The 23,605-nt window shown below is 37.3% G+C and overlaps 1 protein-coding gene across 1 annotated transcript in view; it reads left to right on the forward strand.

Moving 5' to 3' along the window:
• EPHA3 (EPH receptor A3) overlaps nt 1–23,605 on the forward strand; it is a 373,049-nt gene that overhangs the window by 225,362 nt on the left and 124,082 nt on the right. The window contains exons 4-5 of the mRNA XM_010382161.2: nt 20,662–20,817; nt 21,509–21,844. Of these exons, the coding sequence (XP_010380463.1) occupies nt 20,662–20,817; nt 21,509–21,844 (492 nt within the window). The remainder of the gene's footprint in view (nt 1–20,661; nt 20,818–21,508; nt 21,845–23,605) is intronic.

Consider the following 23,605-nt stretch of genomic DNA (forward strand, 5'->3'; position numbering starts at 1 on the left):
GTATTTAGTTCCTAACGAAACACATAAATATCTTCACAAATTTGTCCATCCTCTTTCGTTTTTTTTTTTTTTTTTTTTTTTTTTTTTTTTTTTTTTAATTAGGAAACTTCACGATTGATTCAGAGCATGAGACTGATTCTTTTTTTTTTTTTTTTTTTTTTTTTTTTGAGACGGAGTCTCGCTCTGTCGCCCAGGCTGGAGTGCAGTGGCCGGATCTCAGCTCACTGCAAGCTCTGCCTCCCGGGTTCACGCCATTCTCCTGCCTCAGCCTCCCGAGTAGCTGGGACTACAGGCGCCCACCACCTTGCCCGGCTAGTTTTTTTGTATTTTTTAGTAGAGACGGGGTTTCACTGTGTTAGCCAGGATGGTCTCTGTCTCCTGACCTCGTGATCCGCCCGTCTTGGCCTCCCAAAGTGCTGGGATTACAGGCTTGAGCCACCGCGCCCGGCCGAGACTGATTCTTTAAAGGGAAATTAGACCTATTAAGATATACGTGTTCGGTTGAACAAAGTAATTGGGCATCGGACACGTGATAGTGGGGAATTGCTCTGGAGAGATGAAAGAGGCCTCCATTCTTCCCTGAAAGTTTTTTGGTTGCCTTATATAAGACAGTTATTTTAGTACATGGTGAGAAATAAAGGTAAATAAAAGAAAGATGCCCGTGAAGTACACTTACCTTATCTATTACACTGCAGTAACATAATAGGAGTGGAGTTTTAAACACATGTAGAATGTGATTTCTACATGTGTTTTATGAAAACATGATTATACTGTCAGTGTTTAGAGTGACTAGATTGCCTTACAAGATATATCAATTTTCAACTGAATATAGCACACTGTTTTAGAAAGAAGGTTTTCAGGTACTTGAAATTTTTATCCGGCCTGTAAACACACAGACGATGAGATGTTAAGGCAATGAGAAATGACTGCTAGAATGAGTTCAAATGATTTTATATAATACTTCCATGAACTTGCCTAGTCATAAAAATTTTCTTTTCAGATATATCCCCACACTATGTGTCATCAAATAAACTGTAAGTGCTAAGAAACCAAGGTTTACTCAGAAGGAAAGTGGTACAGACTCTATCATATGTTATACTGAGGGCACATTAAATGTACTATTAGATGTAGTTTTCCAGGTCTAATTGACAAAAGTGTTATTGGTTTTTAAATACTCTATTTAGTTGTGCCAAATGTATAATCAAATTGGTGAGTACAGATGGGGGACAGTGTGGAAGGTTTTTTTAGGCATCTTTTCCGAAGTGCATCAATATACCCCTGAAAGTCTTGAGAACTATGCATTTTTTTTTCTGTATTGCTTTCAGATACATGGTACAGATACATAGTAGGGCACTATATCTATAAATGCCATAAATTGTTTCTGATCAAAACTCAAAGAACTTGGGAAGCTGAGGCACATGGATCACTTGAGGTGAGAAATTTGAGACCAGCCTGGCCAATATGATGGAACCCCGTCTCCACTAAAACTACAAAAATAAGCTGCACATGGTGGCTCTCGCCTGTAATCCCAGCTACTTGGGAGGCTGAGGCAGGAGAATCGCTTAAACCCGGGAGGCAGAGGTTGCAGTGAGCCCAGATCATGCCACGGTACTCCAGTCTGGATGACAGAGTGTGACTCCATCTCAAAAAAAGAAAAACGAAAACAAAAACAAAAAACAGAAAAAACTCAAAGAATTTATACAATCTCACTTTATTACTTTATCCTGTCAGACATTAAGCACCCTCCACTAATTTAGGAAAATGAAATGCTTTATTTTACCCTCTACACAATAAAAGTTCTGTGTTTTCACTAATAACATGTAGCAGACAGTCCATTATATGAGAAGCAGGCAGATCCCCCCACAAAATAATTCAGCCCACAAAAACCTTTTCAGCAGGTCTGCATAAATTAAGCATTCTCTACTCCTAATAAAGTTTCTTTCCATCACAGCCAGTCACTTGACTAGACCTCTAAGACATTGTTGAAGAAAACTACTGTGGAACTAACAGTCACTGGAAAGAGATGAGGTAATCAATTTCCCTGTGTGCCATAGTCACACTTCCATTAAATTGGTCACCTTATTTTTACAGTGCAGGATTGCATGTTAGTGCTACATTAGTTGTCACTTTATAATTTTACATGAATAAGAAGCAACTGGATGCAAACACAGAATACCTATGTCTTGGAAGCCCTCAAACATGGTTTCATTTCTGTTTACAACACTTAAATCTTGGTATAAACAGCCAGTGCACTTAATACCTTTAAGCCCTAATCTTCTCCTCAGGGAAAAGAGATACTACCAGTCTCACATAATTGTTATGAATACAGAATTAAAACACAAGTGCAATGCTAGGCATGGAATAGGTTTCAGTAAATGCTGCTTTTTACATTACATATAGGTATGAACTGTTCTCTCCAGGTAGATGGTTCTGGAAAAGGTAATGTAAACATTGTAGTTCCATGTACCTGGGTTTTCAAAGGCAACAAAATGTGTGCTGCCGTCTAAGATGTAACAATCTCAGGGAACTAACTCCCTTTCCCACCCTCTTCCCAACCCCTCACCTCTTTCGGTCTCATTTTTTTGCACAATATAAAAATAACACAATTATCCTGAATGAATATCTCAAGGCAACCAATGAAATTCTAAAAGTAACTCCAAAGAGTTAATAGAATATGTAATTATCTCTACTAAGAAATAGAAGAAATAGGGTGGTGGTTTAAATTCATATATAAACATACACACATACCCTGGGTGTGTCCATTTTAACACACACAAACACACCGTTTCTCTCTCCTCATTCTCCCTCCCACTCCCCACTCCGCCCCCCACCATCCCCTCCACACTTCTAGGGTAACAACACCGAATGCAGATGACCAAGTCTGAGGTTATGTGACATTTCCAGACAAAGTGAACAAAAATGGCAGAGATCCTTCTGTTGTTCTTCCTTATGGTCCGAATTCCTAATGTGTCCCAGGTATTTATACTATGAGTGTTATGTATTTGCCAACTGTAAGCAATCCATCTTAATATATCCAATATACTATTTTCTCATCTTTTCTCGCACTCTTCCTGTCCTCTAAAGGACAGGAACTAATTCTCTGTTCCTCTTAAATGGATTTAATCATCGTATTCCCTTTATTGCAATTCATCTTCCAAGTTGAAGGTAAAGTTTTAGAATGAACAGTGAAGAAAATTGCTTATCTCAGTATTTAGAAATTAACCATTTTAAAGAATGTAAACCTGTTATAGTGCATCTTAAAGTTTTGGGAGATTTTATTTTCATAACACCATTAAATACTGTTATATATTGCTAAGGTGTCTGCCCGTGAGATTGTTCTACATACTTGAGAAATTTCTTTCCAGCTTCATTGGGGGAGGGGAATATTTTTGTGTTTTTGACATACAAATTTGAGTGAATATACAAATCTGAAACTTTATAGAGGCAAGTTTTTACAAATATTTTTATTCTTAGTAAAATAGAAAAATAGTTTTTCTTGAATAAGATAGAACTCACTTTATGTGAAAATCAAATATATAAATATTCCTATACAATTACAAACATTTATATCTGTATAGTTTCAAAAAAGAGGATTCCTTTAAGGTATTTGAAAGACTCATTCAGTCAAGTTTTGTTGATCTCCTAAGCACTTATTTATGATGGTTGTATGTTTTCCTTGAGAAATCCATTCTTATCTATTTAGGGAATAACTTTCAGGATACCTTAAATAGAAATCCCCTTTCTATCTGAGAACAAATACTTACCATAAACATAAAAATCAAGAAAAAACAGACCCTAAAATTACACTAACTCTTATTTTTCTGTTATCTGATAAATGTCTGTCTGCCATGAAATCACTCAAAGCAAATATTGAATACTTTTAAATGATAAACTTCTCCTAGTTGGTAATATTATATGATAATAAAAATCCAATGTATACATTATATATCAAAGGTTTATTTTAAATCCATTGGCTTTTTAACAATAATATTATCACATAAGTCATTTTAATAAATTTCAAAAAATAAAATGGAATGGAAAGTTGATAGGATGATATGAAATATTAAGGTGTGAATTTGAAAAGCTGAGTTAATTCCTCATAATAGAAATGTACGTTAATTTAAAATAAATTCATCTAAACAGTAAAGCCAATTTGAAGAACTTAAAATAAAATGCAATCATGCCACCGTTGTTCAAAGTTCCCATTTGTCATCTTTTATTTGCAGAGTGGATAATCAATAATGTAACTAAGAGAGCGAATAATTGCACATTGTATTTTGCAGCATCCACAGACATTTGCTCTGAATTTTCCACTTTGTACAGGTTTTCATTTAAATCCTGGATTTTAAAAAAGTGCTATCTTCTGTATACATCTTACCAAGTGGGGACACAATTACTTACTCTGGAAAGTGTGAAAATTCACGTTAGTAGACTGTCAAAATTTTCTGTCGATTATAAATTCCCTCCATGTTGCATGTTTTTGAAGGGAAAAAAGCAGGAAGAAAAAGGAAGCTCTTAGATCAGTGACATAGAAGTAAGAACAAATAAAAGCTGTGGTGAGTGGATATTTATGCATCTGTATGTGTGTGTGCAGACAGAGTGGGAGAGGGATATGGGTATGCAGATGTTTGCCCCACACAGAGTGTGCAATGTAGTTACATACTTTACATGTACATAACTACATGTGCATGCACCCAAACCTCAAATTATACAAACACACATATTCGTTGACTAAGATGTTTTGATTTTTTAATTGTGTATGTGCAATAATTTTAATTCTAAGAACCTTTTAGTTTTTAAGTTTGTGAAATAAGTGATAAAGTTAATGTTTGATGAATAAGAAAGTACAAACAACAACAACAAAATTATATATACATTTTTATCCTGCCTTTTTTCCTGTAAAAATATTCTGAGCACCTTTCCATGTGAGGCATTAATACCATTATACAAATGTATGAGAATAGCATAACTTAGTTATGAAAATGTGTGAACATAGCATAATTTATTGAGCTGCTTTTCTAATTTAGGGCATCACACTTTTTTTCTAATTTGCCAATTTTATAAATAGCGTTGCTCATATAACTTTGTGTAGATGAACATACCTAGAACCTAAGTGTTCTTCCAATATTCATGTACAATCTTGATCCTTTAGAAATTACAGCATCTAGGTTTTCATCATTTCTATCTTAGACTCCTTCTCTGGGTGACATTGTACACTCCGAAATTCAATTTATGATGGTAATTGTATTCATCTAAAATTAAATTATAAAGGTGGATATTGGATTGGTAACCAAAATGCCTGTTCCAGTCATGATTCGAAATCAACCTAGGAAATGCTAATTTACAGTAGACAGTATTCAGATGTAGTAGTGATTTAGCATCTCCAAAACTCCTTTCTAGGAGAGTTTTCCTGTAAATTCCAATGCTATTCTGATATTTAACAAAACAAACAAACAAGTAAACAAAACACTTCAAAAAAAGCTTTTTAGCACTATTCTGAACAGCTTCTCCAGGCTGTCTGCTAATATATGCTGAGTGTAGAGTTGAGCCCTGTGCATTTTGACATTCACCTTAATAACATCTTCATAAATAAGACTTTCCATCCCATTCTCGCTCTCGCCCTTCCCCCATAATCGTCTACTCATTACCTGCATATTCTGTTAATTGATCTTATTCTCTGAGCACTGATCATGAAGAATAGAAAACCCAACTAGTGTTACTCAGGACATACAGTTCTTTGAAAGTGGACAGCCAAAAAGCTGGCAAAACACGACCATCCTCAGGACCAGAAGCTGTTAACATTCTTTTTGTGGCGAATGTACGGTGGACATATTTTAGTGTTACTGGCACCTGTCTTGCTAAATCTGATGGAAGAACAACAAACACAATGAAGCCTTGTTACCAAGCTATCTTTGAGCCATACTAGATTGTGATTGATTTTGTTGTGTTTAATGGTGTGGTGGCATTTTGCCTTAGGCCTTTTTTATTGAACAGTGGAAGGAACAGAAGAAGGAAACACTTGATCACTTTGTAAATGCTGCACATTGCAGGCAGAGTTTAATGACTGAACATAGCCACTTCCAGTGTATTGAAATGCCTGGGCCTTGCCTCAAAGCATTGTACCTCTATTCAGATGGCAAAGAATAGAGTTCCTGTAACATTGTGGAGTACAGCTCATTTTGGGAATAAACAGTTGCTTTGACCTTGTACAGGCAAATAGCCCTGTCAGGCCTGGAATTGCAAGGCCAGGAAATCATCTGTTTAGTCAGTGCTGGTTCTAGTCATTAGTTTGTGTTTATGGCTGGGAATTGCTAATATAGTCCTGTGTGTAGGGAGCTAATGTCTGAATACTAAAAGAGACCTATTTACCAACAGCTTTATTTTTTAAGTTAAAGTTAATTCAAATTGAAATGAGCCTTTTAACCTTTAATTAGGACCATGTTTCTTCCAAAAGTCAACCACATTAGTCAACTGGAGACAAAATTCACTTTGCAATTGAAAGGCTGCCTTCTTTCTTTCAACAGTAGCCACCATGGTTTACTAAGTGCATTTGTTTCCCTTTCACTATGGTAACTTTACCCATTCCCTGTATCAGCATAGTTCAAAGTCATCAATTACAACTGTGACAAAAATGTGTTATGTGCTTTGGGAATGAGGCCAAGATTCTATCTGGAAGCTCTTCCATAATGATTATTCATTGTACAGGTAGTGCTCATAATACTCCCTGTTTCATACTTATTTCCATATTATTTTTCAGAGCTGGCATTTGCTATTTTACCCCCATATGGGCCCACAGTGTTTAGTTCCTGTTTGATTGTTTCCCTTTCATAAACATGAAATCAGCAGGTTCCCAAAATATTTCTAATTCAGCCACTACAAATTGGTATTATTTTGGCTTCCTTCTATTATCTTACTCATATTTTTAGTATTTCTCAATAGAAAATTAACATTTGGCAAAGGTCTCATCTAATTTGTTTCACTGTGGCCCATTCTGGGTGTTTTTTAAAATAAGTTTTGGCGTTTCCTCAATAATGCACGAACATACCGTCACTAGCTCGGCACTTAGACTTGAAGAGCTGAAGACTAGATTAGCAAGAAAAGGGCAAATAAAACCTAACTGCAGGCTGGGCAGGGTGGCTCACGCCTGTAATCCTAGCAGTTTGGGAGGTTGAGGCGGGCAGATCACCTAAGGTCAGGAGTTTGAGACCAGCCTGACCAGTATGGTGAAACCCCATCTTTACTAAAAATACAAAAATTAGTCAGTGTGGTAGCATGCGACTGTAGTCCCAGCTACCTGGGAGGCTGAGATAGGAGAACTGCTTGAACCAAGGAGGCGGAGGTTGCAGTGAGCCAAGATTGCCCAGCTAAACTCCAGCCAGGGTTACAGAGCAGAGCAAGACTCCATCTCAAAAGAAAAAAAAAAAAAAAAAAACACCTCACTGCAGACTAACAGAAGGAACATGTGCTCTCTTTCCAGTTGTATTTTTATTTTTATTTTTATTTTTATTTATTATACTTTAAGTTCTAGGGTACATGTGCATAACATACAGGTTTGTTACATATGTATACTTGTGCCATGTTGGTGTGCTGCACCCAACAACTCGTCAGCACCCATCAATTCGTCATTTATATCAGGTATAACTCCCAATGAAATCCCTCCCCCCTCCCCCCTCCCCATGATAGGCCCCGATGTGTGATGTTCCCCTTCCCGAGTCCAAGTGATCTCATTGTTCAGTTCCCACCTATGAGTGAGAACATGCGGTGTTTGGTTTTCTCTTCTTGTGATAGTTTGCTAAGAATGATGGTGATGGTTTCCAGCTGCATCCATGTCCCTACAAAGGACGCAAACTCATCCTTTTTTATGGCTGCGTAATATTCCATGGTGTATATGTGCCACATTTTCTTAATCCAGTCTGTCACAGATGGACATTTGGGTTGATTCCAAGTCTTTGCTATTGTGAATAGTGCCGCAATAAACATACGTGTGCATATGTCTTTATAGCAGCGTGATTTATAATCCTTTGGGTATATACCCAGTAGTGGGATGGCTGGGTCATATGGTACATCTAGTTCTAGATCCTTGAGGAATTGCCATACTGTTTTCCATAATGGTTGAACTAGTTTACAATCCCACCAACAGTGTAAAAGTGTTCCTATTTCTCCACATCCTCTCCAGTACCTGTTGTTTCCTGACTTTTTAATGATTGCCATTCTAACTGGTGTGAGATGGTATCTCATTGTGGTTTTGATTTGCATTTCTCTGATGGCCAGTGATGATGAGCATTTTTTCATTTGTCTGTTGGCTGTATGAATGTCTTCGTTTGAGAAATGTCTGTTCATATCCTTTGCCCACTTTTTGATGGGGTTGTTTGTTTTTTTCTTGTAAATTTGTTTGAGTTCTTTGTAGGTTCTGGATATTAGCCCTTTGTCAGATGAGTAGATTGCAAAAATTTTCTCCCATTCTGTAGGATGCCTGTTCACTCTGATGGTAGTTTCTTTTGCTGTGCAGAAGCTCTTTAGTTTAATTAGATCCCATTTGTCAATTTTTGCTTTTGCTGCCTTTGCTATAGGTGTTTTAGACATGAAGTCCTTGCCCATGCCTATGTCCTGAATGGTACTACCTAGGTTTTCTTCTAGGGTTTTGATGGTATTAGGTCTAACGTTTAAGTCTCTAATCCATCTTGAATTACTTTTCGTATAAGGAGTAAGGAAAGGATCCAGTTTCAGCTTTCTACTTATGGCTAGCCAATTTTCCCAGCACCATTTATTAAATAGGGAATCCTTTCCCCATTTCTTGTTTCTCTCAGGTTTGTCAAAGATCAGATGACTGTAGATGTGTGGTATTATTTCTGAGGACTCTGTTCTGTTCCATTGATTTATATCTCTGTTTTGGTACCAGTACCATGCTGTTTTGGTTACTGTAGCCTTGTAGTATAGTTTGAAGTCAGGTAGCGTGATGCCTCCAGCTTTGTTCTTTTGACTTAGGATTGTCTTGACAATGCGGGTTCTTTTTTGGTTCCATATGAACTTTAAAGCAGTTTTTTTCCAATTCTGTGAAGAAACTCATTGGTAGCTTGATGGGGATGGCATTGAATCTATATATAACCTTGGGCAATATGGCCATTTTCACGATATTGATTCTTCCTATCCATGAGCATGGTATGTTCTTCCGTTTGTTTGTGTCCTCTTTTATTTCACTGAGCAGTGGTTTGTAGTTCTCCTTGAAGAGGTCCTTTACATCCCTTGTAAGTTGGATTCCTAGGTATTTTATTCTCTTTGAAGCAATTGTGAATGGAAGTTCATTCATGATTTGGCTCTCTGTTTGTCTGTTACTGGTGTATAAGAATGCTTGTGATTTTTGCACATTATTTATGTATTCTGAGGCTTTGCTGAAGTTGCTTATCAGCTTAAGGAGATTTTGGGCTGAGACAATGGGGTTTTCTAAATATACAATCATGTCATCTGCAAACAGGGACAGTTTGACTTCTTCTTTTCCTAACTGAATACCCTTGATTTCTTTCTCTTGCCTGATTGCCCTAGCCAGAACTTCCAACACTATGTTGAATAGGAGTGGTGAGAGAGGGCATCCCTGTCTTGTGCCAGTTTTCAAAGGGAATTTTTCCAGTTTTTGCCAATTCAGTATGATATTGGCTGTGGTTTTGTCTTAAATAGCTCTTATTATTTTGAGTTACGTTCCATCAATACCAAATTTATTGAGCGTTTTTAGCATGAAGGGCTGTTGAATTTTGTCAAAAGCCTTTTCTGCATCTATTGAGATAATCATGTGGTTCTTGTCTTTGGTTCTGTTTATATGCTGGATTACGTTTATTGATTTGCGAATGTTGAACCAGCCTTGCATCCCAGGGATGAAGCCCACTTGATCATGGTGGATTAGCTTTTTGATGTGCTGCTGAATCCGGTTTGCCAGTATTTTATTGAGGATTTTTGCATTGATGTTCATCAGGGATATTGGTCTAAAATTCTCTTTTTTTGTTGTGTCTCTGCCAGGATTTGGTATCAGGATGATGTTGGCCTCATAAAATGAGTTAGGGAGGATTCCCTCTTTTTCTATTGATTGGAATAGTTTCAGAAGGAATGGCACCAGCTCCTCCTTGTACCTCTGGTAGAATTCAGCTGTGAATCCATCTGGTCCTGGACTTTTTTTGGTGGGTAGGCTATTAATTATTGCCTCAATTTCAGAGCCTGCTATTGGTCTATTCAGGGATTCAATTTCTTCCTGGTTTAGTCTTGGAAGAGTGTAAGTGTCCAGGAAATTATCCATTTCTTCTAGATTTTCTAGTTGATTTGCGTAGAGGTGTTTATAGTATTCTCTGATGGTAGTTTGTATTTCTGTGGGGTCGGTGGTGATATCCCCTTTATAATTTTTTATTGCGTCTATTTGATTCTTCTCTCTTTTCTTCTTTATTAGTCTTGCTAGCGGTCTGTCAATTTTGTTGATTTTTTCAAAAAACCAACTTCTGGATTCATTAATTTTTTGGAGGGTTTTTTGTGTCTCTATCTCCTTCAGTTCTGCTCTGATCTTAGTTATTTCTTGCCTTCTGCTAGCTTTTGAATGTGTTTGCTCTTGCTTCTCCAGTTCTTTTAATTGTGATGTTAGAGTGTCAATTTTAGATCTTTCCTGCTTTCTCTTGTGGGCATTTAGTGCTATAAATTTCCCTCTACACACTGCTTTAAATGTGTCCCAGAGATTCTGGTATGTTGTATCTTTGTTCTCATTGGTTTCAAAGAACATCTTTATTTCTGCCTTCATTTCATTATGTACCCAGTAGTCATTCAGGAGCAGGTTGTTCAGTTTCCATGTAGTTGAGCGGTTTTGAGTGAGTTTCTTAGTCCTGAGTTCTAGTTTGATTGCACTGTGTTCTGAGAGACAGTTTGTTGCAATTTCTGTTCTTTTACATTGGCTGAGGAGTGCTTTACATCCAATTATGTGGTCAATTTTGGAATAAGTGTGATGTGGTGCTGAGAAGAATGTATATTCTGTTGATTTGGGGTGGAGAGTTCTATAGATGTCTATTAGGTCCGCTTGGTGCAGAGATGAGTTCAATCCCTGGATATCCTTGTTAACTTTCTGTCTCGTTGATCTGTCTAATGTTGACAGTGGAGTGTTGAAGTCTCCCATTATTATTGTATGGGAGTCTAAGTCTCTTTGTAAGTCTCTAAGGACTTGCTTTATGAATCTGGGTGCTCCTGTATTGGGTGCATATATATTTAGGATAGTTAGCTCCTCCTGTTGAATTGATCCCTTTACCATTATGTAATGGCCTTCTTTGTCTCTTTTGATCTTTGATGGTTTAAAGTCTGTTTTATCAGAGACTAGGATTGCAACCCCTGCTTTTTTTTGTTCTCCATTTGCTTGGTAGATCTTCCTCCATCCCTTTATTTTGAGCCTATGTATGTCTCTGCATGTGAGATGGGTCGCCTGAATACAGCAGCCTGATGGGTCTTGACTCTTTATCCAATTTGCCAGTCTGTGTCTTTTAATTGGAGCATTTAGTCCATTTACATTTAAGGTTAATATTGTTATGTGTGAACTTGATCCTGCTTTTATCATATTAGCTGGTTATTTTGCTCGTTAGTTGATGCAGTTTCTTCCTAGCCTCGATGGTCTTTACATTTTGGCATGTTTTTGCAATGGCTGGTACCGGTTGTTCCTTTCCATGTTTAGGGCTTCCTTCAGGGTCTCTTGTAAGGCAGGCCTGGTGGTGACAAAATCTCTAAGCATTTGCTTATCTGTAAAGGATTTTATTTCTCCTTCACTTATGAAACTTCGTTTGGCTGGATATGAAATTCTGGGTTTAAAATTCTTTTCTTTAAGAACATTGAATATTGGCCCCCACTCTCTTCTGGCTTGTAGAGTTTCTGCCGAGAGGTCTGCTGTTAGTCTGATGGGCTTCCCTTTGTGGGTAACCCGACCTTTCTCTCTGGCTGCCCTTAAGATTTTTTCCTTCATTTCAACTTTGGTGAATCTGGCAATTACGTGTCTTGGAGTTGCTCTTCTGGAGGAGTATCTTTGTGGCGTTCTCTGTATTTCCTGAATTTGAATGTTGGCCTGCCCTACTAGGTTGGGGAAGTTCTCCTGGATGATATCCTGAAGAGTGTTTTCCAACTTGGTTCCATTTTTCCCCTCACTTTCAGGCACCCCAATCAGATGTAGATTTGGTCTTTTTACATAATCCTATACTTCTTGCAGGCTTTGTTCATTTCTTTTTCTTCTTTTTTCTTTTGGTTTCTCTTCTCGCTTCATTTCATTCATTTGATCCTCAATCGCTGATACTCTTTCTTCCAGTTGATCAAGTCGGTTACTGAAGCTTGGGCATTTGTCATGTATTTCTCGTGTCATGGTTTTCATCTCTGTCGTTTCGTTTATGACCTTCTCTGCATTAATTATTCTAGCTATCAATTCTTCCACTCTTTTTTCAAGATTTTTAGTTTCTTCACGCTGGTTACGTAATTCCTCCTTTAGCTCTGAGAAATTTGATGCACTGAAGCCTTCTTCTCTCATCTCGTCAAAGTCATTCTCTGACCAGCTTTGATCCGTTGCTGGCGATGAGCTACGCTCCTTTGCAGGGGGAGATGCACTCTTATTTTTTGAATTTCCAGCTTTTCTGCCCTGCTTTTCCCCCATCTTTGTGGTTTTATCTGCCTCTGGTCTTTGGTGATGCTGACGTACTGATGGGGTTTTGGTATAGGTGTTCTTCCTGTTTGATAGCTTTCCTTCTAATAGTCAGGACCCTCAGCTGTAGGTCTGTTGGAGATTGCTTGAGGTCCACTCCAGACCCTGTTTGCCTGGGTATCAGCAGCAGAGGTTGTTTAGCTGTGCCCTGTCCCCAGCGGTGGAGTCTACAGAGACAGGCGCCCCTCCCCCAGCCTCGCTGCTGCCCTGCAGCTAGATCGCAGACTGCTGTGCTAGCAATGAGGGAGGCTCCGTGGCTGTGGGATCCTCCCGGCCATGTGTGGGTTATAATCTCCTGGTGTGCCCGTTTGCTTAAAGTGCAGTATTGGGGTGGGAGTTACCCGATTTTCCAGGTGTTGTGTGTCTCAGTTCCCCTGGCTAGGAAAAGGGATTCCCTTCCCCCTTGCATTTCCCAGGTGAGGCAATGCCTCGCCCTGCTTCAGCTCTCACTGGTCGGGCTGCAGCAGCTGACCAGCACCGATTGTCCAGCACTCCCTAGTGAGATGACCCCAGTACCTCAGTTGAAAATGCAGAAATCACTGGTCTTCTGTGTCGTTCGCCCTGGGAGTTGGAGATTGGAGCTGTTCCTATTCAGCCATCTTGCTCCACCCCTCGCAGTTGTCTTTTTAATACTGTGTTTATTTTCCTTGTCATTAAAAGGGAAAATATATTCTCTTACATTTTTAAAATTAGAAATAATTAATTTTGATTGATGTTGTCAAATTTGATTTTTATGTGTATTCAGTCCATAAAATTTCCAAACTTCTAAATATTCTGCACAATGTAAAATGTGAAAAAGGGATGACTATCATAACATATAGTTTTATTAAGTTATTGGTCATGATGAAAGTATAACAAGGAATTATTTGTTCGGCAGTCAATGTATCATTCAGTCCATTTGACTATAAAATCAGTGTGCCCTTTGAATATACACCTCTCTAGTAGAGGAAAGCACTGCAAAATCTGTCATTTCTTTTTCAAGTATATTTGTTCTAAACCAGGAAAGATTTCATTTCCTTGTCCTGTTGTCATATGGCATTTTATAATTTAAATGGCTAATTTTCATCCTTAAAGCAGTGATGAACAAGAAGATAATTTGTTCTTTTATCTCCACTTAGAAAGTGTTACTAATCCTACAAATTTGGGCATACAGAGGATTAACCTTTTAAGGTGTCTAAGCTAAGAAGAGTCTTTAGAGACAACTTAGTCAGCATCTGTCTTTTTTTAAATGAGGAAATTATCCTCCTGATAAGACAACTGGTTGCAAATTATTCACTCACTTTAAAAATTCATCTCATCCACTGCTAGGTGCTGGATGGTGTGCTGGATATAGGGTGTACAAAATGAATAGAAAATAACTCCTGTCTCTGTATGGCTCCAGGTCTAATCTGGGAATACATAATTACTTAGAGTAGAACCTTAGAGTTATTTATAGAAGACGAAGTCACTGTCTCAAACACCTCATCAAAGTTTGAAGATACCTGATCAGTAAATCTAAGCTAACACCTATTTAGTAGGAAAAGCTAGAACAAAACATGCATTTCCCGCTTCCTAGTCCAGTGCTTTTCCTCTAACATGCTGAAGACAACTTGAAGTATTGGCATAAAAAGAAGAAATTTCAGAAAATTTCTCAGTGAAGGTAACATATAAATGACATATAAAAATGTATCTTGCAACTCCAGTTCTCAAGTGAGAAGATCCATTTATAAAATAACCACGATATGAAACTGATCTCCTTTTTAAAAGCTGGGATTTTGACTTTTATTACTATAAGACTGGACACAATAAATAGTTGTTTTCATTTCTTTAGGCTGCTATATCAAAATACCATAAGCTGGTTAGTTTATAAACAATGGAAATTTATTTCTCCCAGTTCTGAAGTCTGGGACGTCCAAGAAAAAGGGGCCAGCATATTCAGTGTCTGATGAAGACTCATTTCCGGGTTCATAGACGGTACCTGCTAGCTGTGTCCTCAGATGATAGAAGGTACAGGGCAGCTCTCTGGGACCTCTTTTATAAGGGCACAAATCTCATTCATGAGGACTCTGCCTTTATGCTCTAAACCGCTACAAGATCCCACCTCCTAAAACCAACATATTGGTCATTGGAATTCAACGTATATATTTTAGGGAAACAAAATCACTTACATCACAGCAAGTGTCTAGATCGTTTTAGGAAATTGATACATGTTTGCTAAAAGTGAAGGAATGAATTGGAACATTATGTAAACAAAGACAATTCCTAGCAAATCCATGATGATATCTAGTGAGGCTTCAGAAGGTGCTGCCTTCCATTTTAATTGTTAGTAACTTAGATTCATGGCTCATCTTACTTGAAGATATCAATATAATATTAAAGATAAGAGTTCCTGCCACAATTAACTAGTTTAAAAATCTTCTTACAAAACGGGAGAAAGCATTTCTGGTACCCCATAAAAAGGTGGCAATTTGCTTCCACTTGAAAGATTTTTAAACTATTCAATCACTATTTGGTTTTGCTATACTGGGGTTAAGATCTATGAATAATTCTTCCCAGTGTCTGACTGACAAGAACATTTACTACTGGATTACCTGAGGGAAGACGTAAATCAGAATTGTGTCATTTTGGCAGCAGCTTTTTGATATGTGTGTATCTGCCTTAGTTAAGTATTGATTTAATAGCTGGTCTCCACTGCAGACAACCTTGATTATATAGCTGGGGCTTTTGATTTTAAAATTTGTCTCTGGATAAATCTTTTGTCCACCCTTCTTGTCTAATTTTCGTTTTCTTTGTTATTCTCTATAAGTTGACTGGGACTTATTTTCATCAACAAAAGGAAAGAAAGCACATTAATATATCTACTTTTTATTTCCTACTTTTATTTTCTTATATGTGCAACCTCCTTCAGCCTATAAAAATGCTTAAATGAGAGAAATGTGTAGATTGTTACTCACTAGTTTTACATTCAAGGAAGGAAAGGAGATGTTTTCAATATACAATCATTGCCTTTGCTACTATAAGCAAAGATAACACACACACACACACACACAAATAGAGATGGTCCTTAAAGTCTCTAATACTGTCAGGAGGATTTTTTGAAGCATAAAGAAGGCATGACAGACAGACAGGTAATTGAGCACAAGTTGATTTATAGCAAGGGAGAGAGATTACTTATTGATAAGATAAATTTAAAAATGGGCTTGTTATAGAAAAATACATTTATAGAGATTGTTTCTTTATCAAATAATAATTTTATGCATTCTCCAGTCATATTCTCAAATTCGTTGCACAGTTTTGGTGGAGAATTGAGATACTAATTGAACAAGAAATGGAAAATTTACTTATATGCCTCCCAGATACATGTTGTCCTATTCATGAAATTGAAAAATCCCTGCTGTCTTTCCAACTAAAAGGACACTTACTCATCTGCCCATTACCGATGTTAGACATCAAAGAGATAGCAAAATAGAGAAAGGCTGGGTGCAGTGGCCCAAGCCTGTAATCGCAGCACTTTGGGAAGCTGAAGGGGGAGAAACACGTAAGGCCGGGAGTTCAATACTAGCCTGGCTAATATAGTGAGACCTCATCTCTACAAAAAGTTTTAAAAAGTAGCCAAGCATGGTAGCATGCACCTGTTGTCCCAGCTATTTGGGAGGCTGAGGTGGGAGGATTGCTTGAGCCCAGGAGGTGGAGGCTGTAGTGAGCTGTTATCATGCCTCTATACTGCAACCTGGACAGTAGGGTAAGAAGAGAAGACTCTGGCTCAAAAAAAAAAAAAAAAAAAAAAGCCTAAATCCTAGAGAAAGACATGTACAAGAGAGCATTAGCCTTTCTGAGATGTTTTCTCACTTGGAATAGATGACAAACTCTTGCATTTTTTAATTAAATAAAAATTTAAATGACTATTTTTCTTTTTTTTTTTTTTTTTTGAGACGGAGTCTTGCTCTGCCGCCCAGGCTGGAGTGCAGTGGCCGGATCTCAGCTCACTGCAAGCTCCGCCTCCCGGGTTCACACCATTCTCCTGTCTCAGCCTCCCGAGTAGCTGGGACTACAGGCGCCCGCCTCGTCGCCCGGCTAGTTTTTTGTATTTTTTAGTAGAGACGGGGTTTCACCGTATTAGCCAGGATGGTCTCGATCTCCTGACCTTGTGATCCACCCGTCTCGGCCTCCCAAAGTGCTGGGATTACAGGCTTGAGCCACCGCGCCCGGCCGACTATTTTTCAATTTCAAATCAACAGTTTAGAATTGGTAGAAAAATAATTTGTGTTTTAAGGAAGTAATTTGCTTTCAATGATTGTTTTTTATGAAATTAAAAGAAAAATACCTTCCCTGTTCAAACTATACCATTGAATTTCTTTGTTATCTTGGACATGCTGTCCTTTCCATTGGTGCTTCAACTGTACAGTCTATAAAACACATGGACTGATACCTACACTGATAATTTCAATAGAACTGTGATTTAATTGAGATGGACTCCGTCTCAAAAAAAAAAAAGTACTACAGAAGAAGTAAGACGTCTACAAAAATTAAAATGTTATTATAGAATCTAGCATTTTACTCGTGCATATAGTTGGCATTAAATGACTATGCATTTGTGGTTAAAGCCTATCAGCTAGTTATCAGGTGTCAGATGATGCAATGTCTGTCCCTAAACTCTGTGTCACTTAATTTTCTGGACTTCAGTGACCTCAGATGTGAAACACACATACTGGTCAATGTGATTTCTGAGGAGTTTTTAGTTTCATTAGGCTATTATTCTATTTAATTAGTACATCTCAACTGAATTTTCTATTTATCTATGTCACTCAGGGATGTCGTCTGTTACAAGTAAAAGAAATCTAGGCCACAGTGACTTAAACAAACAGGGTATTATCTTTCTGGTATTATAAGAAATCTTGAGATTGGTGGTTCCTGGATCAAGTACAGAAAACACATCATGCTGATTTTCTTGGCCTTTCACTCATGATCACATATAAGCTGCTGCAATTCCAGCCGTAATGTCCATGATGAAGGCTGGAAGAACTTGGCTTCAGTTGCATTTGTACCATCTTGTTAGAAAACACAAAGGTGTCACAAATATTTTAATCAGACTTCTGTGTACATTTCTTTGCCCACCTTTTTGGCCATAACATTCACCATTCATCCCTAGCTGCACTGGTCTAAGGAAGGAAGGATTTGGCTGGCTTCAACTCTGAGCAATATCAAGATTCTGCTGGCAAGAAGAAAGCAGAGTTTGGATACTGAGTACCAACACTACTTGTCATATAATTCTATATAATAGTTTGTTTTTTCATGTTGATTTATTTGTATATTGAATTATGCTTCATACTGGCCATTTCTAGTATCTATGTATGATCTTTCTCAAATGGCGCTCCTTTTGTGGAGTCTCTTCCAACCACCAATCACAATGGAGTGATCGCTCAGCATGATTTGTATTAAATGCCTGCTGCCCACTTTCTATTGCAAGGCCCTTTGGGTATGGGCAGAATTAGGGACATTTTTGCCTTTTGGGGTATCAAACAGCCCAAACAAGAATAGATGTTTGACAAATATTGATTAAGCTGTATGTATATATGCCTACCTATCTTTTACTGTTATTATCTCAGGGTTATTATCTAGTCATAATTGGATAAAGTCTAGTGACTAGTTTGAGAGGCATTCTTAACTTTTAGGTTTATTAGCTGTGGCTACCTTCAAGATACTATCAGTAATCCTGATAATTTGTGCAGTACCTAGGAAGTGATTATGTGACTGTCTTTTCAACTATCATATAGTATATCCATCTATAATAGTAACAAAAAGTGACTGAGTGTTTACTGAATACCTGTATGCCAAATGTTGTAAAAACTATGAGTCTCAAAAAAAAAAAAAAAAAAAAAAAAAACCAAAAGAAACACAGATAAACTTACAAGCAAGCAAAAAAACAAAGAACTTCAGAGCACAGCAACTTAATCCTTTAAAGACTCAACAATGCCCTCTTAGAAGTTTAATGGCATTCAATGATGAGCTAAATAGAAAACAGAATTTAAGTGCATAGTTTGTTTACATACTTTATATCATTTCCCCCTGAGGCAATATGATATGAGATATGAGTGGAAGTTTTTAACCAGTGCTTAAGGACAATATTTAAAAAATTATAATTTTGGCCAGGCGTGGTGGCTCACTCCTGTAATCCCAGGACTTTGGGAGGCCGAGGCAGGTGAATCACGAGATCAGGAGTTCGAGACCAGCCTGACCAATATGGAAACTCTGTCTCTACTAAAAACACAAAAATTAGCCAGGCATGGTGGCACATGCCTGTAATCCCAGCTACTCGGGAGGCTAAGGCAGGAGAATAGCTTGAACCTGGAAGGCGGAGATTGCAGTTAGCCGAGATTGTGCCACTGCACACCAGCCTGGATGACAGAGTGAGACTCAGTCTCAAAAAAAAAAAAAAAAAAAAGAAAGAAAAAGAAAAAGAAAAAGTATAATCATTAGGGCAGTAGAATTGACTATATAGCTACATGGAATGGATCTCAATGTGACACCAAAAATTGTTCAATATATTGGAAATTGGTCCTAGATCAGCCATTCTTAGTAGGAACTAGAAAACTGTAAGACTAGATTAATGATTGCTAGCATTTTAAGTTATTTCAGTAGTTTATTTTGGCAGGGTATTTCCCTTGTCTTAGTTTAAGAAACTTTCAGTAAGAAGATACTCTACAATGGATATATTGTGTTTCTTTTCAGAAACGTATTTAGTGATTATAAATATTGATTTGTCCACACGGGTTTTACTTTAATGCAAATAATCTTCTCTTCACAATATGAAGTTAGTGTCAGAAAATTCTAGAATGTAATGACCATCTGTAGGGCCTATTCTATATATAATTCTGTAAATCTTCAAGTCTATATAAGTTCTATAAATCATCAAGTCCAAATGTGGCACTGAAATTGAGCTTTAGAAGTTTTAGAAATTATTGACTTCCAAGGATGAGCTTGGATCTAAAATTTAGATCCCAAATTCCTTCTCAAATGAATGATTAGAGACTTCTTGTTGGAATTTTCACTATGATTTTAGTTCTCAGTGTAATTATGAAAATGAATCAAAAGAAGTAATGCAGCATTTTGAATTTTCTGTCAGACAAAGTGAAAATAATATAGTAGAGGCAGATTAGGCATATCGCTGTGAAACAGTAAATAGATGCTGAACACTAAATTATAAGCTGAAATCAGTGTTTGATAACCAGTTCAATAGGCTTACAAAAATCATTTTATGCAGAGATATGGCCAGAAATTAAAAAGATAACACGGTTATTAAAAGAGCTCTCATCTAGTAACAGTTCATAAGTGTATTAGTTTAAATAGGAACTGTATATCCCTCTGTATTTCAGATATAGACAAAGGAATACATTTAAATTTTTATTTTAGGCCATTGCCATAAGAGGTAAGGAAAAATACTGTCAAGCGAGAAAAAAATATTGTAGCTCATGAAAGTTATTTATCAAGAATCTTAAAAATATACAGGAAGCCATGATCTCTTCTTTTAGTTGCTTACACTTTTGTGACACAAAGTTGTACCCACAGAGCAATTAGAAAACAAGTCAATGTTAGTATACTGCTTACTGCAGTGCAGATAGTATACGCATTGCATCATGTTTTAAAAAGGGAATTACTACATGGTGACATGGTTTTGCTTTATTTTCTCCACAAATAGTCCAATGCCAAGTAAAGCTGTGAAAACATAAGCTGGAAATTTCATCATACACTAGTGCCAAAATAATCTAAATCTTGTGTGTGTGTGTGTGTGTTTCTTAACATTTGGTGCAAATTCAAGCATATATGCAGAAAAACTACAGTAGGCCCTATCATTTGCTTCTGTAAACTCTTGGAGGAAAAAACTTGATTTTTATTTATAATAAATTCATATTCGAACTTACTTAAATCTGTTTTACGTATTTTCAAAAAAATCATCACAGACTTCTAAAAGAGAGTCGTTTTGTTTGTAGCTTGCCGACCAGGTTTCTACAAGGCGTTGGATGGTAATATGAAGTGTGCTAAGTGCCCACCTCACAGTTCTACTCAGGAAGATGGTTCAATGAACTGCAGGTGTGAGAATAATTACTTCCGGGCAGACAAAGACCCTCCATCCATGGCTTGTACCCGTGAGTAGTTTTGCTGCAACCCATGCCTCCATGTTTGTTTTGTTTGTTTCGTTTTCTTCTTGTTACTGTGCTGTTTGTTTTTGTTTTAAAGCATTTGGCCCATTTCCTTCTGTTGCCTGTGTGCAAATTGAAAGCTTTCTCTGCTTCACTCTCCATGCTTGGCTCACCACAAATGCAACATTCATCATACAAAATGAATTATATTTTAAAGCACTTCCTGCAACACAACCCCCAGAAAGAGAGAACATTTTCTGTGTCTTGTTTAGATCCTGCATTACATATGACAGGAGAGGGGAGGTTATAGACAGGGATTTATGTTTTTACATTTCTATTCCCTCTTGCTGTATGTTGGTCATAGGTCACAGGGAAAAAGGACTAAGATTTATAAAACTAATACTAAAGTTTTCATAACTATTCACAAGGGTTTTGAACATAGTGGTGAGTTATTTTGTTAGACTTTGTGAATGTATCCTTACCCTTGAGTCAAAACTCCCCTATTCACAGCTTGGGGAAGACGGTGTTCTTCAGTCCATGTGTCTATAATCTCTTGGATCCTCTAAGGATGAACTGAAAGTTGATAATAAAGAAAGGATAGTTATTTACCTCTTTCAGTTCCATTGTAAATTATCTATTTCCCTTGTAGTAGAAAACAGAATTGAGGCTCATTAATCTTTGTTGAACTACTTTGCAGGACCTCCATCTTCACCAAGAAATGTTATCTCTAATATAAACGAGACCTCAGTTATCCTGGACTGGAGTTGGCCCCTGGACACAGGAGGCCGGAAAGATGTTACCTTCAACATCATATGTAAAAAATGTGGGTGGAATATAAAACAGTGTGAGCCATGCAGCCCAAATGTCCGCTTCCTCCCTCGACAGTTTGGACTCACCAACACCACAGTGACAGTGACAGACCTCCTGGCACATACTAACTACACCTTTGAGATTGATGCCATTAATGGGGTGTCAGAGCTGAGCTCCCCACCGAGACAGTTTGCTGCGGTCAGCATCACAACTAATCAGGCTGGTGAGTAAATACTAGATGTTTCTTCTATCATATCATGTCCGAGTAATGGTTTTGACAGAGAGTGGAAAACTGGGTGGAAGGAAAAAAAGATTTCATAGAGCCCCAAGATTTTGCCTTCTAACACATTTAAACAGTTATGGCACATTAAATAATTTAATTCTTCAAGTGAGAATAAACCATATTTGTTAGGTGATTTTTAAACTAGTTTATACCCATTGTTTCACAATTTGAAATCCTTAAATATTTGAGGCTCTCAGATAGTAGTAGGGAGGCTCCTTAGGGGAAACATTTTTGTATTTCAGGGAACTTAGGCAATGAATCTTAGCTTAAAAAAAGTTATGCAGGATATGAAAAATTATAAATATCTTCAGCTTAGTGAAAATTAGATATTTTAGATATAATTATTTTGTTATTTTATACTTCTAAGAAGCTCTATGTGTTATAACTGATAGTTATAAATCTCTGCTTAGTTAATAAGAAGAATATAACCGATTTTATTTAATACATACAGCTTTACGTTAAGAAAATCAAAATGTTAAATTTAGAAAGAAGCATTGTAAAAAGAGCTCTTGTTAAAGAACAGTTAGAACCATTAATTTAAATGATTTCCTGAAATGAATTGATAGGTGATTTCATCAACTGTATTTTCCACTGACAATCTTTTCCCAATTAAACAAAAAATCCTACATTTGAAGGTTGTAGGCAAAGGCTCCTTAATATGAAATGGAAAAACTAAACAAGTGTACAAACACCTCATCTTTCTTTATCTTACATCCCTGATTTGTCTCTCTTTCCCTTTTTTTACTGTTAGTAAATCATTTCTTTTTAATCAACCTTTAAATTATCTCTACATTACTTAACGATTTTACTTGTGGGATTTTCATTGTGAATCTCTCAAAGATATAGATGGATTATATGTTACATAGAAATAATGCCCCTGGCCGGGCGCGGTGACTCAAGCCTGTAATCCCAGCACTTTGGGAGGCCAAGACGGGTGGATCACGAGGTCAGGAGATCGAGACCATCCTGGCTAACATGGTAAAACCCCGTCTCTACTAAAAAATACAAAAAAAAAAAAAAAAAAAAAAAACTAGCCGGGCAAAGTGGTAGGCGCCTGTAGTCTCAGCTACTCGGGAAGCTGAGGCAGGAGAATGGCGTGAACCCGGGAGGCAGAACTTGCAGTGAGCTGAGATCCAGGGCCACTGCACTCCAGCCCGGGTGACAGAACAAGACTCCATCTCAAAAAAAAAAAAAAAAAGAAATAATGCCCCTTTGAGATATAACAATCATTTTTCAGTATCAACAACTGAAAAATGAATAATAAACAGTTTTCTTTTATAATAAAAATGTCTTATGCAAAGTTAAACTGATAGGTATTTGTTGTGCTTAATTATTGCTACAAAGTGTCATCATTAGGTATACATTCCAAGAAGCTCAATTCAGAGATATTATTGTTTTATTTTTACACACAAAAAAACAAACATTGGAACCAAAGGGAGAGGGAAGAGAGAGACAAGATGCCACTCTGATTCTCCAGAGAACTACAGATTCTCCAGTCCTCTCCCAGGTGGGGTCACCTCTGAGCTGGTTGTCAAGATTGAGTATAAACTCAGCTTCTGCTCTTCATTTGGCTTACATTATGGAAATCCCTCTGGTCCCTGGTGGGAATCACCCTTTGCTCTGAGAATATAAGAATGTGTCCTGGATGCTCTAGGCAAAAGGAAGCCAGAAATGACTAAATTATCTTATCACCTAGGTCTT

The sequence above is a fragment of the Rhinopithecus roxellana genome, chromosome 1, assembly GCF_007565055.1.
Source record: "Rhinopithecus roxellana isolate Shanxi Qingling chromosome 1, ASM756505v1, whole genome shotgun sequence".
Classification (NCBI taxonomy): domain Eukaryota; kingdom Metazoa; phylum Chordata; class Mammalia; order Primates; family Cercopithecidae; genus Rhinopithecus; species Rhinopithecus roxellana.